The following is a 23118-nucleotide window of genomic DNA, read 5'->3' as shown; positions in this document are numbered from 1 at the left end:
TAAGCCCACCGAACATGGGACGAGGCTGCTTATTAAGGCATTGAAGGACAATTCAATTGTAGCAACAATTATCATCGGTCCGGCAGCTAGGCAACTAGCTCATATATCAATAATACCGATATACGAATACGGCTTCAATTTCTGGTTAAAAAGTAGCTATATAACATCCCACTACTGAGCACGTATCTTTAAACGCGTGATAACCTATAGTCCACGCGAGCGACGCCGCGGGCGGGAAGCTAGTTGAGTAATAAAAGGGTAACTTAAAAATACGGACGTTTTAATTAATACATAGTAATGATTCATTTTTTCAGCTTTCCATTTCCAATGAATTTATGCATTTACTAATTTAATAAAATATAAATATGAATATTTCAAAGGAACTGCACTATTTCAATGTCTTTGAAAAGGAATGAAGCATTTCAAGCAGTCAAAGTTCTCCTTAAGAGAGTGGGTTTTTAATAAATAAGTCTGAAAAGTTACATTCTGTTCCTTTAGTAAGTTTGCAAAACTATTCTGCCCGTGCTTTGTTATTAATTATTAATTCATTTCATTTCAAGATGTATTCTCAATTTTTATTTACATTATAGTAAAACACAACTTTCTATTCATTATTACATTTATATATACTACGTATAAAATGAAGTTAATTCCGCTCCTTTTACTTAGATCTTTTAAACTACGCAACGGATTTTAATGCAGTGTTTAGCAATAGATAGAGTAATTCAAGAGGAATTATATGTATAGAGGAATATTTATACGTATATCCAGCTACTCGCTCCGGCTTCGCACGGGTGTACATGTATTATATATATAAAACTTCCTCTAAAATCACTCTATCTATTATATTAAAACCGCTTCAAAGGCCGTTGTCTAGTTTTAAAGATTTAAGCATTCGTAGGAACAGACAGCGACAGCGACTTTATATTATACAAGTAATAATAATAATGATAATGATACGTGTACATCCGTGCCAAGCTGTGGCGGGTAGCTCGTATATAATAAAATAAGAATAACTATACTGTATTTATTATGAAGTATGTACATAAAAGATTATCTCATCTATTTATTTACATAAATGTTTCATGAATGTAAAAAGGGGTAGCTAATTTTATGTACACTGTTTCAAATTATGGCAAAAAACCCCATATGAAGTTATAGTATTAAGGATATATGTATATAGAATATAGTAAAGGCTATGGTACCACAAACATGAACAATACGAAAATCTGAGCTATCAAGTTACTGTGCAACCGTTATAACTTCGCAATGTGTGGGACTGACTGAAAAGCTTTCCCATTGTTGTCCTTTGTAGTATAGTATAAACTTACATATGTATGTGTATGATTGTCAGATATAGTTTCGAATTATGTGTAAACTGTAGGATTTCGTTTCAGGAGTTTTACTGACTAGCAGTGCCCGTGTTCTGTGATAACCAATGACTAAAAATAAAATATGTGTACAATTATATATTATATATTACTAGATGTGTAAAAAATAGGCTATGTGTTATTCTGGTGCATAAGCAGTACATAAGGTGTACAGTTTCTTCAAAATCCGTTTAGTAGTTTTTGCGTGAAATAGTAACAATTGTACATAATTACAAACTTTCATATTTATAATATTAATTAAGATTTTCTTAATACTTGGCCAGCTTATTGAAATATTCACTAAGTTAATAATTTCACTATTGTATAGGTATTTTATAACATTTCAACGACTTCGTTGGTCTAGCGGTTTAGCAATACGCTTTACGTCGGATGCTTTTAGGTTCGATTTCTCGCAAGATTGTGCAATTGCAAACATTTGTGAGTGTGATTCTTTGCATTGGTCTGGGTGTTGTATATGTATATATTGTGGATGATTTAAAAAAAAATGAATTTTTGAGTTAGATGGCGCTATGTGGATTGTCCCATTTTATTATTATTATCGTTTCCTGCGAAATCTTAACACAGAAACGAAGTTTTTCGTCTTGTTACGTTTTACAGTATTATTATAAGTAAACATAAATTCATACATTTTCCACATATGTATGTATGTATATCTAAGCCATAAATTGTTATTTTGACAAAGTAGATCTGTCTATGAACAATACGATCATGATATAAAAATATACATATATATTTACAGCCCAGTTGGTTGAGAACAAAAGAATTCTGGGAGCAGTCATTCGAAGAGCGCTACGAGAAGATCCGGAATGATAATCGTCGGCCGCGATTGAAGGTAAAATAAGTTAAGAACTATTGTAGCACTAGGTCATAGTGTTACCAACTGCCAACCACTACCTAATATTGCTACTAGTATAGTATATTTTAATGACGCTATAATGAAGTGAAAAGGGCATCTAATGGATTTTTACCTTGTTTAAAGGTAGACTTTGTATAAAGTCTTTGTACTTTTGTCACACCCTTTTCAGCTGCCAAGTAAGTAAGTGTCCTTTGTAAGGTGTATTTCCTTTTAAGGGTGAAATGACTGCCTTATGGCTGTAAAATTACAGATTATAGAGGCATGAGTTCTTAATCCTCCACAATAGAAACGCCGGGGTGTCACCGAATGGATAACATAATAACCTGATGTCCTATAATGATTGCCTCTTACCATCAGGTGAATGGTGATACTACAATATAATAAAAGATTTCTATGCTTTAATTGAGAAATCAGCCCGATTAGTTGAGAGATGCGCGTTCATATAATCAAGTTTGATTCCATTGGCAACTATCAAAATTGTTACGAACGTAATATTTGACATGCCCGAGTTTTGCCGAAAATATTTGAAATAACATGTCAGGTGGCGAGTCTAGCGCTGTCTGCCGACTCGTCTCCCTCAATTTGTTTTTTGATCTGTGTTTCCGTTACCACAAATTCAGTAAAGGAAACTGTGTGTCAATTTATATAGATACTCCCATTAATGTGTATAAATTTATATTGACCAATAGTATTTTAGAGTGGAACAGTTAGAAAACCCATAACATATGTGGTCTAAAAGTTAGGTATTTAAACCGCTATTTTCAACATTTTCTTCTTCTCTTTATGTATTTAAGAGATAAGGTAGTGACTAGTGAGCATATTAGTTCCGTGTTGGCTTCTTAATCAGTTACACACTTATATATTTATATTACATCTAAAATTAAATGTACTGTAAAGATAAATATTATCTACCTATTTAAATTTTTATCTAAAAAAATATAAATTAGTACAGATTGTTTCGATATAAGTTAAATAATTTAAAATTGTCTAAAATAGCGGTTCTGTAAATTAAATATATAATAGAATTTACGAACAGATATGAACAATTTGAAATACAATAAACAAAATACAATGCATATACAATGTTGGCTACTCGAGTTGCATCAGCTGGTGCTGATATAAAACACACCGGCGGTGAGTGCATCTGCATACGGGACTGATTTTCAGCGAGCACTCAAAACTCATGAAAACTTTAACATTACTGCGGCTTTAAATTATTCAACATTTAAATTGTATGTTTGAAACATCATAGGACATAAAATGTAACAGTGATATACGATAATAGCATAGGTAGTATGCTCATATGTAAAGTAATCAATTATAACAATAACAGTAACATCGAGGACGTAGTGTTCTAATAGTTTAGTAAGTCGAGTTAAATATAAAAAGAAATGTGAATTGAAATCTAGTCGGAATTAAAACACAACGACGACGATAGTCTCGTTCCCAGTTCTATCCGAATTTAAACGTGGTACACCCAGCGAAATCTGGACATGTTATGACAGGCATTCACCACGATGTCGACAGGTGATGCCTATACCTCTCACTACATCATCTGACATAACAGTGCTAAAGATACATAACTATTATTACTACTAAAAAAAGATAATATAAAAATGATATAAATTATGCGTTTTCGATTTGTTTTTTGTTTCCATCAAATCAACTAAATCACTTAATTTAGCGTAACAAAATGTCTGCATTGTAATCGACATAATAAACTTTAAAACATTTGCTTTCTCAGATGTAATGAACACAAATTCGTCGTTTGTTTACATTGTACCGCCGGCGACTAATAACACTTCCATTTCGCTTTGTAGCTCTTTTGATCCCAAACGCGTCTGCGGTTTTTTCACAGGACACGACCCGAAATTCTTTGTGAATGTACTTGGGACGCCATGGTAATCATGGTTGAATTTTCCATTACATTGTCTTGAGGCTAAACTACATGCAAAACATTGGGTTTTTCCCATAATAGGACGGTATTACTACTAATACCACGCTATCGAAGAGGTTTTATTTCATGTTTTTCTTAAGTCTCACTAGTGTGTTATACTATATTTTATTCTGCGAGTCATCTTTTACTATTAATTATTAACGAGGACTGCATAGTCGCATTTTAAAAATGAAAGAATGACTCGCCGTTTGCTTCTTTAAAAAAGATTATGCATTATGCAGTGTTTTAACGTTACATTATATTACTCCTGCAACCTAACCTAAGCGCAAAAGCGCCTATTACTGTGAAATTTTTATTCCAAGATTCTACATGAAATTACGTATAAAGAATATTATGGAAAATTATACAGGATTAAATAAGGGCCTTGTATTTTATTTATTTATTAAGTTAAATCTACAGCTTATTATTGCTTGTTAATTATATTTATAACAACTAGAGAGCAGAAGTAATTTGGCTGATGTACAAGCCAATTACAAGGGTACCCGCGGAAGACAATTAATTTCACGTAAAGTTCAAAGAAATCGCTTTTATGATAATAGCTATAGAGAAAATAATTCGATTTTATTTGAAAAGTATATTCTAAAACACTATCTGATAAATAAAATAAAAAAACTCGAATTCTCCTATAGAAATATGCCTCTGTGTATGGGCTAACATGGGCTGTATTTGACGCGGAAATTGCCTGCAGTGGCATGCAGTAGTTATAAATGAAAAAGATTGATCCGTCCATTTTATCCAACAGACAAAAGAACTGACTATCAATCTGAACTTCAACGCAGAAATGAACTCTCTGGATTGCAAAGGGAACACCGAATTCATTTTGACGAATACATCGCGTAATATCCACGCAAAAATATACTGTCAAATTCAGAATCCTTTTTGACAGTTGAACATATTGCTGTTGAAAAGTTTTCACAAAGTTCAATTAATTGTGTCGCCTACCTCAATTTAGGTCTATGGTAATACCGTTGTAATGAACGTAATACCAAATTGTTCACATTTCACGGAGCATTTTCGATTCAAACGTGGCGGATTACGAATCATGTTGTTCCCAAAATCTATCTGAATTCTTTAAAACCGATACAAATATTTGAGCCACGACCATCACGATTTTCCTATAATTGGCACTTAGGTAATCTCATGCATGAACCCTACTTGCTCTTCCCGTTCTGTGTCGAGTGTCTATAATGTTATTATACAATACATAGGCAGCCTTTGTCATGCTAATAACTCGTATCTCAAAAAGGGCACACCTGCTAGTATATGAGTTTATTACTTTGACGGTGTATTCTGTTACGCTTATAATTCAGGACACTGAATATTAGGCGTCCTTTTTAAAAGTTTTGCATTTTACCAATATCAAATAAGTTTTGCATAATTAGAATTCAAAATTAGGTACCTACATTTAATGTATTTTTAATTCTGTGAAGAATTTCGGATGCGTCGTAATTTTAATTTGATATCTTTTATCTGTTATATTTATTTGACACCTATGGATAGCTGCCCGACCTATTAAATCCCGTTCATTTACTTAATTTAATTAACATATTGTAGGTAATCGTCGTCCCTCACTCTCACAATGATCCAGGATGGCTGAAAACTTTCGAACAGTACTTTGAATGGAAGACGAAGAACATTATCAACAACATCATACAAAAGCTCAATCAGTACCCAAATATGACATTTATTTGGACCGAGATCTCATTTCTTAATGCTTGGTGGGAGAGGTCGCACCCCGTGAAGCAAAAGGTGACAATTTTGTTTTTATAATATACGATGTTGCAGATTTTACGATGTAAAATATTTGTATAGTGGAGATAATATTCATGATAAATTTACTAGATTATTTCCTTTTTTTTATTAAAACGTGTTATGATGAAAATATTAATACAATTAAAGATTCTAACAGCTGCAAAGTGACAGCATTCAATTAAAAAAATAGGATTGATGGACTGACACACACTAACTGTTAGCGGACTCTACTAATAGACACGCTTGTCTATGCATCACTCGTACCTCCCGTCCTATACTAATCACTATATTACACATAATGATTTCAAAAGTGTTAAGCGGGTATTTATTTATATTGTTTGCAGGCTCTGAAAAAACTTATAAAAGAAGGCCGACTTGAAATTACAAGTGGCGGATGGGTTATGCCAGATGAAGCTTGTACCCATATCTACGCGTTGGTCGATCAATTTATAGAAGGTAACAAAAAGTGGAGTTACACAAAGCTAATATTTTTTCAGTATCTCAGGTAGAACCAAACAACGAATTACTATAAAATTATAAATGTGCTCATTTTCAGGTCATCACTGGGTTAAAACTAACTTAGGGATTGAACCGAAAACTGGCTGGTCTATTGACCCATTCGGTCATGGACCTACAGTGCCTTACTTACTGGACCAGAGTGGCCTTGAGGGGACCATCATTCAAAGGATTCATTACGCTTGGAAACAATGGCTAGCGGAGCGGCAAATTGAAGAGTTTTACTGGATCCCGGGATGGTCTACTAAGAAACCCTCCATGGTCGTGCATAATCTCCCGTTTGACATATATTCCATTAAAAGCACCTGCGGCCCCCATCCCTCTGTATGTCTCAGTTTTGATTTTAGGAAAATACCCGGTGAATACTCCGAATACACTTCCAAACAGGAAGACATTAACGACCATAATCTTCATTCTAAATCGAAGACTTTGATAGAAGAGTATGATCGAATCGGATCCCTCACTCCTCATAATGTGGTGCTTGTGCCCCTGGGCGATGATTTCCGATATGAATATGGCGTTGAATTTGATGCTCAATATACTAATTATATGAAAATGTTTAATTACATAAACAATCATAAAGAGCTATTCAATGCTGACGTCCAATTTGGTACGCCCCTAGACTACTTCAAGGAAATGAGAGAAAGACACAGGAATATTCCAAGTTTAAAAGGCGATTTCTTTGTATACTCTGACATATTCAGTGAGGGAAAGCCAGCCTATTGGTCGGGATATTATACCACACGGCCTTATCTTAAAATCCTCGCACGTGAATTCGAACATCAACTGCGAACGTCAGAAATTTTGTTTTCGCTCGTTTCCAATTTTATAAAACAATCTAGTAAACGCAAGCTCGTTGCTTCAGAGAAGAGATTAGAGAAATCTTACGAGCAACTTATCGTTGCTCGAAGAAACTTAGGCCTGTTTCAACATCATGATGCAATAACTGGTACCTCAAAAGCGAACGTTATGTATGATTATGGAACTAAATTGTTTGCAAGCATAAATCATTGCCTTCGATTGCAAGAGGCAGCTCTTACAGCAATTATGATTCCAGACGAATCTCTACATACACAGAGCATTATCCAGAGTGAAGTCGAATGGGAAACGTATGGAAAGCCGGCTAAGAAGTTACAAGTGTCCTTCGTGGATAAAAGGAAGGTTATACTATTCAATCCGCTGGCTGTATCAAGAACTGAAATTATTACTGTCAGGTCTAATACAACAAATGTGAGAGTATATGATACCCGCAAAAGAGAATACATACAATATCAAATTACTCCCAACATAGACATTCGTGAAGATGGCAAACGAGCCATAAGTGATACTAGTTTCGACGTCCTTTTTGTTGCTACTTTGCCACCTTTGAGTTCGGTGACATTCAATCTGGAGGAACACACCAATATCTCACACCGTTGTGAAGTATTTTGTAATGGATGTAATGAGATAAAGTCTGATTCCGAAAAGCCTTTGTTCGTTACCAAGAAAATGATGCCAGGAGATATACAATTGGAAAATTCGGTACTCACTTTGTTGATAAATAGGAACACTGGTTTCTTGAGACAGATATTTAGAAAAGACATAAGAAAGAAGAATGTGGTTGAAATGCAGTTCGGTGCTTATCAGAGCGCTCAGAGGCATTCCGGTGCATATTTATTCATGCCTGATTATGATTCACCAGAGAAAAATGTATTGCATCCTTACACTAACGGGAATGGATTGCAAGATGATAATATAATTATAGTATCTGGACCAATATCAACAGAAATCACAACAATGTATTTGCCTTTCCTGGTGCATACAGTAAGGATGTATAATGTAGATGATCCAGTGCTCTCGCGCGGTGTTTTCATAGAAAACATAGTCGACTTCGAAAATCCTCCTAAAAATAGGGAAACGGAGTTGTTCATGAGAATACAGACTGATATCCAAAATGGTGATATACCTGAGTTCTACACCGATCAGAACGGTTTCCAGTATCAAAAGAGAGTAAAGGTGGATAAATTAGGCATAGAGGCTAATTACTACCCTATAACAACTATGGCGTGGCTGCAAGACGAAGAGACACGTTTAACGTTGCTGACGAACCACGCACAAGGAGCTGCTGCTTTCGAACCTGGACGATTGGAAGTAATGCTAGATCGAAGGACCCTGTACGATGACTTTAGAGGCATCGGCGAGGGAGTGGTCGATAATAAACCGACGGTATTCCACAATTGGCTTTTATTGGAACCCATGACGAAACCGAGGGCTAAGAGGCATACGAGTGAAAAAATATTCAAACACGTTAATCAGAGACACTTCAGTCCTAATGAAAAGGATGCGTCGTACGAATTACCTTCACAGATGGCCGACTATATGAGTAAGTCACTGAACTACCCAGTGAACATTTACCTAGTTGATACCAGCGAAGTTGGAGAGATTGAGGTGAAATCACATCAAACTTTCGTGCAAAATTTCCCTTCCGGTGTTCACTTGATGACACTACGTACCATCACCGATGATATTCTAGAGCAATTCCCAAGTCCTGCTTGCTATATGGTGCTCCAAAGATCTGGGGTCAGCTGCTCTATTGGAGATACCACAATGAAAAGGTCTGCTGTGTTCACATCGAAAACTATATTCAGTGGTCTAAAAATTCATAACTTGACAGCCGTTAGCCTAACTGGCCTAAAGACAAAGAAAGCTCTTTCGGGATTGCAGGAGATTGAAATAGACCCTATGGAGGTGAAAACGTTTAAAATTCGTTTTTAAAGACTGTTAGTGATAAGTGGATATGTTTGTAATTTTATAAAATAAGTAAAATGCGATCATACTCGCCTAAATGTGCTTTGGCGAGACATATGACGTGCAAGTGTATCCAATTTGAATTAATTATTAAAGGTGCGACATTTTTGACCTTATATTATAACAATGTATATTAGTGGTATATCGTAACAGATTATTGGTGCAACTTTATCGTATCATTGCATCAGGCAGTTTGTAATTTCGAATGTTATATAATAATATTTTAATGAGCTGATAAATAATTCATTTGCGAACTCCGAATTCATGAGTACATCGTGTGAAGTCATGCAACTACCTCAGGACCAAATGCTATATCATACCTAACGAATCTAATTTTTTAAATAAGTATATTAATACTATATTATATTCAATTCCATTTTGTGTTTATGGACAAATCTGTTTATGTACAAATGAAGAAATGGCAACAACATTTTCAGAATTTAGCCAAATCTTGGTTCCTTGAATTACCGTGACCATAATTTCCTGCAAGATAATTTCTTTCTAGAGGTAATATTTTATAAATAATTTAGTTCTATAGAATTGATTTCATAATAATATTGTTAAAATGTCACCAATCTTTTCTGTATTCAAAGATTATTTTTATGAATACTTTAGATTATTTTTAAATAATCTCGTAATTTTATTAGTGATATACTCGTAATTATGTGTTTATACTATAGGTTATTTATTTGTGAATGATTATTTAGTGTAAAATAAATATTTCATTTTGTTACGTAATACTAAAACATCCCGCCACGTTTGTTTTTTAAGTGTGTTTATTATATTAATATGAATTGTGATTTTACTATGTTATGTTTAGTGTACTGTGATAATAGCCTGCATGACACATTTATTAAATACAGTATTTGCATTTTAATGTACAATTTACAATAGGAGTTGTTAAAATTCATTAATTTTGGAGATGGAAAAATAAATTATATTCTCAAGTATAATGGTACCGATTCTAAAATACTCTAAAATTTTCTCTTAAAATACCGCATTTTTTATATACATTTAGTCAAAAAATAGTAATCGGCGCTCGGTCTCGTTGCATTGCATTTAGTAAGCGCTTTTTAGATATTAATTGGTAAATATAAATTTCTGATTCTCAAATATGAGAACTTTTATATGGAATTCTCTTTGTTATATGCACCTTTGGATGTATTATGTGTCTGAAATTATTGAGCGTAATTATATTCGTAGTTATTTATAGTCATTAGGAATTAATTCAGTAAAATATATGTATGCGGCTATGGACAAGCCACATTATTTGAAAACCGTAGGGTAAACTGTGGTGACCCAGTAGTGAAATGCATACATGGCTTCCCCAAGTAAATGGAGCGATGATCTCAAATGTGTTGCTTGCAGCTCAGTACAAGCTCTTATGTGTAAAAGGGAGGCCAAAGTTTAGTGAACAATGTATGGCTGCTATGATGTTAGCAACGACCAGTTATAATCTATTTTATTTTTAAGGTTACTTTAAATGTTCTGCATGTCTACTATATTTTGTCTACATAACGGCAAAATTATTAATTCTAATTATAGTTGAAATAACTTTAAATGCAAGAAATTTTATTGTTTTTAAAATGTAAAGATATTTTGGTTGTGTCTATTATAGTATGATAGCTAAATATTTATTTAACATAAATGAAATTATTATTGATCGGTATATGTAAGTTATATTTTATTCTCAGAGTGTAAATTAATAATAAAATAGGCACATTTATTACGATATCAGATTATATCAATATATAAAATCTATTTATTATGTGTACATACAATTTATAATTTTCCTACATTAAGCACCGTATATCTATCTAATGTATGCTATTTACATATTTTACTAATTTTACAGTCTCAATGATAAATGATTCAATGGTCTTCAAATTATATCTCTAATACTGATGTTGTGTGATGATTATACATTTTATCTGTGTTTATATAATCAATGTATACATTATTAACTTTTGAGGATGATTATTTAATGTTAGATTAATCAAAGTTGTTTCTACTACACCTACACGGAAAGCGAAGTTAGAATTTCAATTGAGGATATAACTATAATCTAAATCTAAATGGAATTTATATGAAGAGACAAGAAAATGTGCTTAGACTCATATTTTTAAATTTCCTAACATATTCTAAATTATAATTAAAACAGTTTTTGTGTATACTATAATTAAAATATAATGGTATAGTATTTAATAGCCTGTATGATTTTAAATCCAAATTGCAGTTATAAACTATTATAGCCAATTATCCTATCATTTTCCTCGTAGTTGTAGTAAAAAGCATTGTATATCACTTGGGGGAAAGTACAGCTTACTAACTTTGTTATAGATTGTATATTCGTTTATAAATTGTCCATTTCTCCTTTGGGCATTATATTGTTAGAGACAGACAAGCTATTTATTGTATAAACAAGGAGAAAATTCTTCATTATATGAATATACATATATAAGTCACGACTGAAATATATATAATAAGAAAATTTATCTCTACGCTCATAAATAAAACTACGTCCATTTTACTCGTATATATATGATACAGGCCTAAATCAATTTTTAAAATGAACGAATCAGTCATTGTTCATTGTTCGTAACAGATGAGAATGCGAGCAATTTAAAATGCAACACATTTTCTTTGAGAAGAGTAATATACGTATCGTCTCTTCATATATACATACTATAGAAATAAGTATGGTACAATAGCTTTTATATTGCTAGTACTGATTTTTAGGACTTTGTGAAAGTTTTCTACATTTTATAACTACACGTAATACTACTTGTGTTGTGTGCGTTGCATTTTAAATTGTTATTTCCATTCCGGTATTCTTCTAACAACACCGGTAACAAACAAATAAACGATTACAATGAAATTAGACCTAATATCCTCTCCTTTTTTATAAGAAGTGTACATTTTTATATTAACTACAGTATTTATTTCCAAAATCATTTTGTTAACACTATAGTTAATTAGTAATTTTATAAGTATGCCTACCAGTGAGATTTTAGAATGCTGTCTTTTATATGTATACCAAATAATTATTCCGAAATACAGTATCATGTCGTTGTATTTTTTTAATTATTGTAATGTATTTTAAGTGGTCAGCTGGAATTTTGTGGAGTGATCTGATAATGAAATAGAAACGTATCGTAGTCTGCGTGTAATTCGCTCAACTTGCATGGTGTACTAAATCTTTTATATGTTTTTATGTACGAATGTAGGTTGTACTTGTCATATTATAATATAATAGTCATCAATTGATATTAACATTTTGTTCGAAAATTAAGTAGTTGAAATAAACAAATTTAAAATTGTAAGAACATGTTTTATTAAATCCCATTCATCTAAAAACATCGTAAACTCTTATAATTTTTCACATCTTAATGTATATTAAAACTATTATACTGAATTTAAATTGCATTTACAAATTATAAAGTAAATATTATTATTTATTAAAAATATACTTCGTCGCCAAAATAGAGTAACATCAACAATGTCTTCTAATTGTACTCTCACACGTCGGCATCATGTCATTTCTTCTTTATTCTGCTGGCAATCCACTCCAAACCCAAATGCAATCTGTTAATTATATTAGTATGCTCTATTATATAAATGATCCTGCCACTGTAATATCTCCCTGCAGGTTCCGTAACATGGCATGGCGTGTAGATAGGTAGCCAGAAGATAATTAATTTCTACGCTCTATTGAAAGATAAATGGTACTGATAGCTCCAGTAGTAGTTGGAGCTCTACATTGAAGCTGTTGTAATTATAAAAAAATATACTTTTTAGTTTGTGCAATGAGCATGGTACCTTTTGCTTATTTTTGGCTATTATATTTTTAGTGCTATAATAAACACATGAATTGTATTTAAAATTGACATGTGTGAATTCTGTTGTTTATTTTTTTAACTAATTTATAATAAATATATACTAAGATTGCTCCCTCTATGAACTTAGATAAAATATTCAAATTAAAATAATATATGCAGCCTTATTCTTATGTCTGTAATTCTGGATAAATATTAATAGTATATAAGTGATTAAAGAGAAATTGTACGCCGTAGCTATATTACTTATGTACATAAGCAACACCTTGAAAATTACATTGCCATGTGTCCACCGTGAGTGGTACCTATAACGCATTACCATTGCGAAGATCTAAACTGTCATTCTACCATACCCTTTGTATTTTACTGCTACATCTTACCCTTGAATGGTGACATGGAACTACGTATGTCTCTCCTCCTTAAGATTATTTTTAAGTAAGTAGTAAGATATTAAGTTTATTTTGAACCAGTCTGTTACGGAAGGACTGTATTAAGGCTGGTTTAAAATGAGACACGTTCCTAGGTGAGGTAAAATAAGTGTAATCAGCTCGCTATCAAAAATATAAAGGCAATTAATATGGCATAAGAAAACAAACGGTATACAAAACAGAACGTCAAAATATAAAATTCAAATATATATATAAACAAAAAAACTATCAAAAGGTTGCCATCGGCAAAATCCTCAGTGCGTTTCATTGCCAGGTTGGGTGTCACGACAGACGTTACGTGCGAAAAATATTATTTCTTACGAAAATGTACAAACCAGCTCTTATTATAGGTATTGATAATTGGTTTTTATCCCTTCCTTCACAAGTTCGAGAGAATGGTCCCTCTGAACCCGTGGCATACTTAACTAAATTGGGTTGAGTCATTTTTGGTTTTTCACATTCGTCAAATAATGTACCAGGGACGGATTCAAAAGTTAATGTGAATTATGTGACAACTTTAGCAATAGATAAATTAAATAAAAATCATTTTAAATTAGACCCGACAGGAATAGGTATTAAAATGTCTACCTCTTCCGCAGACACGCGAGCGGTTTCTAGTTTATTAAATTCGGCACAACTGATGGGCAGCCGTAGCCAAACTGCGAGGTCGGCAACTTCTAGAAACCTCACACATTTACCTTCTTCAACAACTGAAGAGATACAGGGGGCTGTTTCTCAGAACCATAAGCCAGAACTAGGTATCTTCATGCACTGAAGAGCTAGCAGCAACAAGCTACTATAGCCTGCCAACACCTCGAGGTATTAAAATAGATGTTGCAATATTGAGTCGTTACAACAAGAGGGACACTACTACAAATTTATCTGGGATAACTGCACAGCCTTCATGAATACTGTGAGAGATCGGCGGTCCACCCTGGCAACGATGGCGGTGTATGTCTCTTCGATATCAAACCACTGGCAGACAATTGCCGTTGAGCTCCCAAGAAGCTGGTGCGGTTGCCCGTCAGCTAAATTGGGGAGGATGTTGCCGATGGCAACCTTTTTGATAGTTTTTATGTTTTTTATATATATTTGAATTTTATATTTTGACAGTCTGTTTTTGTATACTGTTTGTTTTCTTATGCCATATTCATTACCGTTATATTTTTGCTAGCGAGCTGATTACACTTATTTTACCTCACCTAGGAACGTGTCTCATTTTAAACCAGCCTTAATACAGTCCTTCCGTAACACAGTCTGTGTAGATATATAAAATATCCATCCATTAATCCATACTCCATTCTCCATATAAATAAAACAGTCTGTTTAATTACGCCATTTATAACTCGAGAACGGCTGGACCGATTTCAATTATATATTTTTAGATTCGTTTGCGCCCCGCGAAATAGAAGAATCGTGAAAATATCGATAATATTCTCAGGACGATATTTTGAAATAAAAAAAACTTAAATATCGAGAACAAAGTTGTCAGTGCCAAATTGATTGGTTTTGATAATTGCACATAGGTCAGACAATCAGTCATCAGTATTAAAATCTCGAAACACGACATTTATTAAATGCTTTCAATTAAAAGGCGGTAGGAATTTGCGGGGTCAGCTAGTCTACAATATGTATGAACCACCTACCCTTCACCGGTTAGAGCACAGCACGCCTGTATGTGCCACGGGTGCTGTTTGATTGAAGTTAGATCCAATTGTTCCGATATTTCAGCAGCTGTCATCGAGCCTTTTACATCCTGAAAACAATTATATATTTATCTATTAATACTATAACTCTTTGGTATTTATGTTTTTTTAACTACTAGCATATGAATGTAAATACAGTACATACACTAAAATAACATTTTGTACAATTTTTGTCTGTTTGTCTATCGGTCTGTTTATTCCGGCTAATCATATCGAGTATGTATATAATAATAAGCCTGGACATATCACACAGCACCAGTTTCCCAAGCTAAGCAGAGTTTATTATGGGTACTAGACAACTGATATTAATACATAGATTTTCTTTGTAAACATATATAATATACATAGAAAACATCCAGACCGATACAAACAATCATACTCATGAATACAAATGTTTGTGCAATGCGAAGAAATCCGCGACCATCGGAAGTAAAGCGGTATGCCGGCCGCTGGACCATCGAGGCCGTCTTGATATATAATACATATAAAATCACCAAATCAAATTATTCTTATTATATGGAATTATACCATATATATGGATTATATGGAATGGTACCATAGCCACATGTCGTATAGAATTCTAATATCCTTAGTAAAAAGTGATCATATCTATACAATAGCCCTAACAATTGCAACCTTGAAGATATAAAAGATGAGATAAAATTGAAACTTCGGTACTTTATTGAATTTAAATTATTACCCTTCACGTTATATCTTTATGAAGTCAACTATCATACCACCGAATATTCAAGTACCAAACCTAATTTACAACCGGCAAGGGGGGATTATTAGTAATGTGGACTCTCGACTCCCTTGCTAGCAACCATGTCAGCTTGACCTCGATGCGGTTCCCCCTGGAAACCATAGTGTTTAATTCCAGGTGAATTTATCACGAGGCTAACTGACCTGACCTCATGCTCATTTTATCATCCTCCACTGGTGCCCCGCCAGCGTAAACCGTAAGCGTAGGCAGGTGACCATTTCATTATCATATACAAAAAAAATTACATCCGGCACGTGTCATAAATGCACTAGTGACGCCACTGTAATTATTATACTTAATAACAGATACAAATGATTGCTCTACTCTTGTTCACACGATTGTTCTCTTTTCAAGATACTTGTGCATTTTTACAGTACACTTGTAACAACATTTGTATTGTTGACGTTACCTTGACCTCGACGGTCTAGCGGTTTAGCACATTAACTTAATTTCCGATGATCGTGTATTCGAACCCTGCGCATTGTATACATTTGCGTTCATGAATATGTTTATATTTGTATTGGTTTGCTGTTTTTATATGTATAATAAAAAACTGTATTTAAATATGCCTATTACCCATTAATATGTTTACTACCTTTATTTATTTTGGTGTTAGAGTACGCTACGTGTAAGATCTCTACTATTTTTCTTTCTATTAGGCGGCATTTTATCTATAACAATTATTTTATCGCGTAAGCAAATATATACAAATATATTATACCATAACTACAAGAATAAGAATTTCAATTATTATTACTAATAGTGTTCGAAAACTAAAATTCAATTGATTAAATAAAATTACAGCTGTAAAGTTCATATATAGCCAGTTCTAAACTCAATATCGGTATCAATACAATTCATTTGTACCTTCTTTTGAAACGTGATCAATATTAAACTGAATAAATCGATAACAATGTCAGCTAGTTCTTTTATTAAGCAATAAGGAAATACGTTGTTAGTGTATAATTTAAAATCATAAAAAGTTGCGAAACAACGCAATCCAATCACATTGCATCAGAAACATTTTCCATAGTAGACAGATTGATCTTCTACAAATCCAGAGTTTAGCAAATTTTAATCTTATAAGACTTACTTATGTTGAAATGTAGTAGTTTCGTTATCGTAAGTATAGTGTGCGGGACTAATCTACCATAGTATTTTTTTCAGACTACTCTAATGCTGTTCGCCGCAGCTAGCCTATACAGGTACATCGGAGGATAGGGGACAAGTGTAGATGGAACTCCAAACCAAAGGAAGGACTTATGGAGCGGCTGAAGGCCAACTCCAGACTAACGAATACGACTTTAGTTTGAGGGCACCGCTAGAGGTTCGAACCTCGGCTCAGGACGTCGTAATTTAGATCCCAGTTTAAATTGGACGGGGGATCGATCGGACGAGTAATATTAGTATATTCACCTGTTTGTTAGCAAAAACAAGGAGGCAGGCTTTACTGAGTTCTTCGTGCGTTAACATACAGTGAAGTTCGTCTCTACTTATTGTTAGTCTTTGACGGTCGGTCGAGTCAATCACCATTATCACGAACTGTAAAAATAGTAAAATATGATTAAGTAAACAACTGAAATGACAGGATCACATGAAAAGTATCAATAAACAACTATAAGTATAAGACTTAGTAGTATCTTAGTCGTTAGTAATTTCACTGACATATTATCACCCTTCAATACTAAATAATTAATTAAGAACACCATGAAGCATGAATATAATAATAGTCAAAAACTGCTGTACTTTATTTACATAAAAAAGTGCCAACCCTAATGGACAACCTATTACTAAGCAGCATGATAAGCAAGCTAAATCCTATTACTGGGGGAAGGGATTTGTTAGTAATGTGGACTGATGACCCCATTACTATCAAAGAACCATGTCAGTTTGACCTCCACACGGGTTTCCACTGGAAACCGTAGTGATAAATTCCTGGTAAATGTATAACAATGGTTATCTGCCCTGACCGATTGTTCATCCTATCATCCTCCACTGATGCCCCGCCAGCGTATACCGTTAGCACACGCGAGCACAAATCCATTAACATCCATTAAAAAAAATGCTATTACTACGATTTATCCTACTACCAAGCTGGCCGTTAAGAATCATATACGGGTACTCTAGTCACCTCTATCAAGACCCTAGAGATAAACTATTGACACATTGCATTCTTACACCGTCTCTACAACGGACACAGTTACAATGATACAGAAAAAAACATATATGTATATTAAATTCGTTCAGTACTAATCAACTACAAGCTAAGTACAATAGTTTATGTTCTAATTGTAATTGTAGTTGTATATTCATCCGCATTTCATTAGTATTCAGTTTAAATTAATAAATAACTTAGTTTATACTTTTAATTTGAGCTTTGCTTATTCTAATATAATACACATATAACAAAACAATAATTAGATTATTAACAATATGGATTACAAAGCGCGAAGAGAAAAAAATAAAATGTATATGTTTATCTATATAAATAAATATATTTAAAAAAATCAAACAATCGCGTAAACGTTCTATATAATGCCAATAGTCATGTAATGCCAATAGGTGCTTTCGCTAATGTTCGTATCAATATTTTTTGCAGATAAATTACTTTAAATGTTAAAATTCTAATATTCTATACAAATGTTGATACATACATTATGATAGCGATCAAACCATATAAATAAACAAATCAAAAAGCCTGGAAATTTATATTATAGACTGATGAATATGAAAATAATAAAAACTATTTGGAATATAAAATTATCCGCTCAATTTTGAATAAGTAAACAAAAATATAACAAAATCGTGATGAGGTGAAAATTATTTGTATGTCTTACTGTTTCATGGAAAAACTGGACGAATTAGGATGAAATTTTTACAAAATATTGTTAAATATAATGTGTAAAATATACTACTATAATATATTAATTTATTAATAAAATACATAATCGGATAAAATAGCAGGCACCACAAGAAGATTCGGAGACGGTTGGGAATAAATATTAATACAAATAATTTTACGTTCATAAGCCGCAAAAAGTAATAAATCCTGCAGGAATAAATGATATTTGATTTTATTTGATTCTCTAGAGCATATAACAGCAAACAATCTATGGTACAAATTATTTAACGTTAAAGCTATAAGAACTTCATAGTAATCTCAATCGTGTTGAATAATCACATATGTATTAATCTTATTATTAATTTTATAAACGCGAAAGTTTGTGATTATAGATGGATGTTTGTTACTCTTTAATGCAAAAACTATTGAACGGATTTTGATGAAACTTTACAGTAATATAGCTTATATATCAGAATAACATATAGGCCATAAATTTCATGCGGGTGAAACCGCGGGCACATCTAGTATGTACTTTTTTATTAATCTTAATATTTTTATCGACCTTAAATTGTAAAAAGGTTGTACATAGGACTAAAGTCTACGCACGCATTTTAGTCGCCATGCAACTTTATTTGTAAGATATTTTCCGATTGAAGGGTGAGATAAAGCAGTGAAATCACATATAGAGACATGAATGACATCTTAGTACTCAGATAACATGTAAGTCCATGTGCTGTTCATGTATATAGGCAATAGTTATCAACCTAAAAGCTTGTTTGCCAGTTGACTGTTTGTCAGTTATTTGAAAGTATTGTTAAGTTCAAATGAATAAAAAGTATTGAAAATCGAATTAAATTAGCCAGAGTTTAGAAATAACATAAGGCAGTGAAATTACAGGGTAAGAGGCATGGAATATCAGCAGTCCTCTGGAATGTTATGCATAAGTGGTTTTACTGGGAATGTCCATAGTGCTGTTCATGTATATTGGCGATAGTTACCACGTAACATCAATTGGGTCAGCAGCCTGTTTGCCATATAATAATTTACACAAAGAAACATATTTTAAGAATAAAGTATACACTATGTATACTTTATCTATTTTATTAGGTTATTTTATACAAACGCTAGCACTAAAAATTATTTTAAAAAAAAATTTTGCCTACATAGAGAAAAAATGCAAATATATACTTATTTAATAATGCAAAAATTAAATTATAAATTTATACTTTTAGCAAAGTTTCGCTAAGCTTTTATATTTCTAAAAATATAAATTTTTCATAGTCACATATATATAGTAATATAATAAAAAATATATGGTGAACTTTATTTATATACTTGCAGGAATATTGGGAAATGCTTTGGGTTGGGTTTTGGGTTTGGCACCCATGACAGGATTTCCCAATATTCCTATTATTCCCAATATCGTATTAATTCACATGGTATTTAGTAGGTTCTCTATGTTTAGTGTAAGAATTTAAATAACATTGGCTCCGAATAAAATACTAAATGGTAAGAATAATTTAATAATTACCTCACTGTTAGTATAATATGTATTCCAGGCTGATCGTAAACTTTGTTGCCCACCAAGATCCCACATAACAAATCGAAGATTTCTCCAAACAACCTCCTCCACATTGGATCCAATTGTAGGTCTTGTGTGCACAGCCTCACCAAGTAACAATTGATACAAAATCGTTGTTTTACCAGCATTGTCTAGGCCGACCAGGACGAGTTTGTGTTCTGAAATCAGATTAAAGAAAATATATTAAAGAAAACCATACACAATAGACAAAGACTAGGATGTAAGTTTCAACTAAAACAATGCAAAAGAAATAAATTGCAATATTCATGAGTAAAAAGAATGTAGATTCATTAATGTATGAGAAACAAATGTCCTGCTCCTAACATATCTATATGAAACAGAATTTGAATGTATTGTACTAAAGAATTTGGTGATAAGAAATAGATAAGATAGACAGCCTAATACTTACCATATATTGATCAATATGAATTAAAATAGATATAAATGTTTAACAGTTACTTTGATTAATGCTGGAATAACAAATAAACAAAAGAAGTATTCAGCTGTTTATATCCTACAATATAAAGTTCATAAATGGATGTAGGTGAGTGTATTCTAGTATTCTTTATATGGTATTTTATTAAAACAAATATTTAGTTTCATTTTAGTCACAAATGTTATCTACTAAAATAAGATTTCTTAAAAATTCAATTATTTATTCAAAGCAAAGTTATATATTATGTTATATCATAAATTTTAAATAACCACACTCGGAATATTCAAGTGATATACTCTACTACATATGAGGGTCACTATAAAATGCTAAAGTAACAACGGAATAATCTAGTACAAAACAGTTAATATTTATGTGATTCTATATATGAAACTTACATATTTAGAGTTGGCTTAATTCATAATGAGAACATACAGTTTTACAATTATTATTGCAATCTTTATTTCCTCCCACAGTACAAACATTTATATTCATATTGTAGTTTTCTGTGTATATTAAGTATGTATTTACAAAAAATTGTATCAAGTATTTCTGTGCGTTGTTAAGCTTTACTTTATGTGGCTCAGTGTGAATAGTCCTGGGTTATTATTATTTATTATAGAAAATCTGAATTCAATACAACATATAAATATAATGTAGATAGATAATATAAGTTCAATCTGTTCTCATAGTCCTACATATACTCTAAGTATATTAAGTAGGCTCTGTCACTAAGTTATGTATTACATTATTAATATATAGACACACAAAAGATAACCTGACAATGTGTGTACATAAGAAACAGAAGGGGACCTTCATGATAACATATTTATAAAGCAAACAAGTTTTTATTGAAGTGGGATTGTGAATACATTTACACATTTAGGTCAGAATCTGAATGCAAAGTCATGACAGAGTAAGATATAGTCATACCTCTACAAATATTTTAAAATACATTACATTATTGCCATTATTACATGTTTTCATGATCGTAAAAACAAATAAGGGTCAAGTATATATACTACGTACATAATCATAAAGTAAAAATATGCAACTGACCTTCATTGCCGAACAAGCTCCAAATCTTCGAAATGAGTAAGCCCATTGTTAGGAACGTTTGCAATCAAGAAGTAAAGGGAACAAAGAGTAGAATGTAAAGTAATTGTCTTACTGGTGTCCCATTCTATAAAGAAATATTGCACACATATAAGATATTGGCCGTCATATTATTACCTCTCAGGTATGTACACGAAGAAATAAATATTTTTAAACATTTATTTAAATAGTTACAAAACTAAAAGACATTTCAAAGAAAAATCTAAGTAAAATAATTAGTACGCGTCAGTCAACTTCTCATTTCATATACGACAAAAGCATTTGTAAGATTAGCCAGATGGGTTTATATAAATGTAGAGCTGTCTGTCACGTCAGAAATGTCAAAAAAAAAGTGTCAAATTATCGTTCATTTCGTACATGTGTCACGTTATCATTCACTGCGATATACGTAAAATTGTCGGAAATAGAGAAGTAAAAAGTTTAAGAGTTGCCAATCGTAATTGTACTAGGATCTTCGTACACAAGCACGATATTTTTAGATTTTGATAAAAAGTACCGTCAAACTAGTATACTTTTTGCTTGAATGTATGACATTTCAAAAATTTTCGAGAAGCACTTAGTACAATCAGAAACCATGATAGCTGATATGGGATGAAAATTTTCTACGGTTTTGTAGGTACTGCTTATACTTGTACAAGTATTTTAAAGTATGGATACTGTACAAAAGATTTCTTAATACATAGTATTTACATTTACATAATTTTATACAAAATTTAGATAAAAACATTTCACAGGGATTTATCAACTAGTAAATAAATAGACTAGTAATACATTTTTTTTTATTATAGAATAATCAGTGGCTGTAATACAATTATTTTCATTAAAATAGGTTAAACTTCCTTTTACAAGAACTTAGAGATAGAGAGAGAATATCTAGGGGTGCCAGTAGCTCTTAAAGGAAAGTCATAATCTAATACGGTTTTATAATTTTTCTATTTGTTTATTATCAAAAATATATATTCGGTTTTGTTAAAGCATTTATTTAATAATATATTTATTAAATAATAGATAATTGTTAATTATTTATGTATTTTGTTAAACAAAACCGAATTTATATTATGGTTAATAAAGAAATAGAAAAAATATATATTATATATTATTATTGAATATATTAATTATCTACAACAATACTTCACAGTTAGAATACACAACG

The 23118-nt window shown here is 32.2% G+C and overlaps 2 protein-coding genes across 2 annotated transcripts in view; one reads left to right on the top strand and one right to left on the bottom strand.

The window, feature by feature from the left end:
- LOC131852969 (alpha-mannosidase 2) overlaps window positions 1-11329 on the top strand; it is a 71729-nt gene extending 60400 nt beyond the window's left edge. The window contains exons 5-8 of the mRNA XM_059203728.1: window positions 2131-2223; window positions 5759-5953; window positions 6301-6412; window positions 6513-11329. Coding sequence (XP_059059711.1) covers window positions 2131-2223; window positions 5759-5953; window positions 6301-6412; window positions 6513-9226 — 3114 coding nt within the window. The 3' untranslated portion in view covers window positions 9227-11329. The remainder of the gene's footprint in view (window positions 1-2130; window positions 2224-5758; window positions 5954-6300; window positions 6413-6512) is intronic.
- Window positions 11330-12588: 1259 nt separating this feature from the next.
- On the bottom strand, window positions 12589-22237 carry LOC131852970 (ADP-ribosylation factor-like protein 5B). Its single transcript, XM_059203729.1, has 5 exons — window positions 21909-22237; window positions 20366-20574; window positions 17409-17534; window positions 15170-15279; window positions 12589-12844 (listed from the first exon to the last, which is right to left on the bottom strand). The coding sequence occupies exons 1-5, from the start codon at window positions 21952-21954 to the stop codon at window positions 12796-12798; spliced, it is 540 nt and encodes a 179-aa protein (XP_059059712.1). The 5' UTR covers window positions 21955-22237; the 3' UTR covers window positions 12589-12795.
- Between the last annotated feature and the right edge of the window lie 881 nt (window positions 22238-23118).

This window comes from Achroia grisella, unplaced genomic scaffold, assembly GCF_030625045.1.
Source record: "Achroia grisella isolate CSIRO2021 unplaced genomic scaffold, CSIRO_AGI_Agris_v1 utg874, whole genome shotgun sequence".
NCBI classification, from domain to species: domain Eukaryota; kingdom Metazoa; phylum Arthropoda; class Insecta; order Lepidoptera; family Pyralidae; genus Achroia; species Achroia grisella.
Note: the sequence above shows the minus strand (reverse complement) of the source record. Positions and strands in the feature narration are given on the sequence as shown.

What these genes read in the sequence shown, in the direction of transcription:
- LOC131852970 (XM_059203729.1), bottom strand. Translation starts at nt 21,954, where the DNA reads ATGGGCTTACTCATTTCGAAGATTTGGAGCTTGTTCGGCAATGAAG. An exon ending in TTGTTTTTGCTAACAAACAG is followed by an intron (nt 15,280 to 17,408) that starts GTGAATATACTA and finishes AATTGTTTTCAG; the next exon opens with GATGTAAAAGGCTCGATGAC. An exon ending in TGTGCTCTAACCGGTGAAGG is followed by an intron (nt 12,845 to 15,169) that starts GTAGGTGGTTCA and finishes TATAATTAACAG; the next exon opens with ATTGCATTTGGGTTTGGAGT.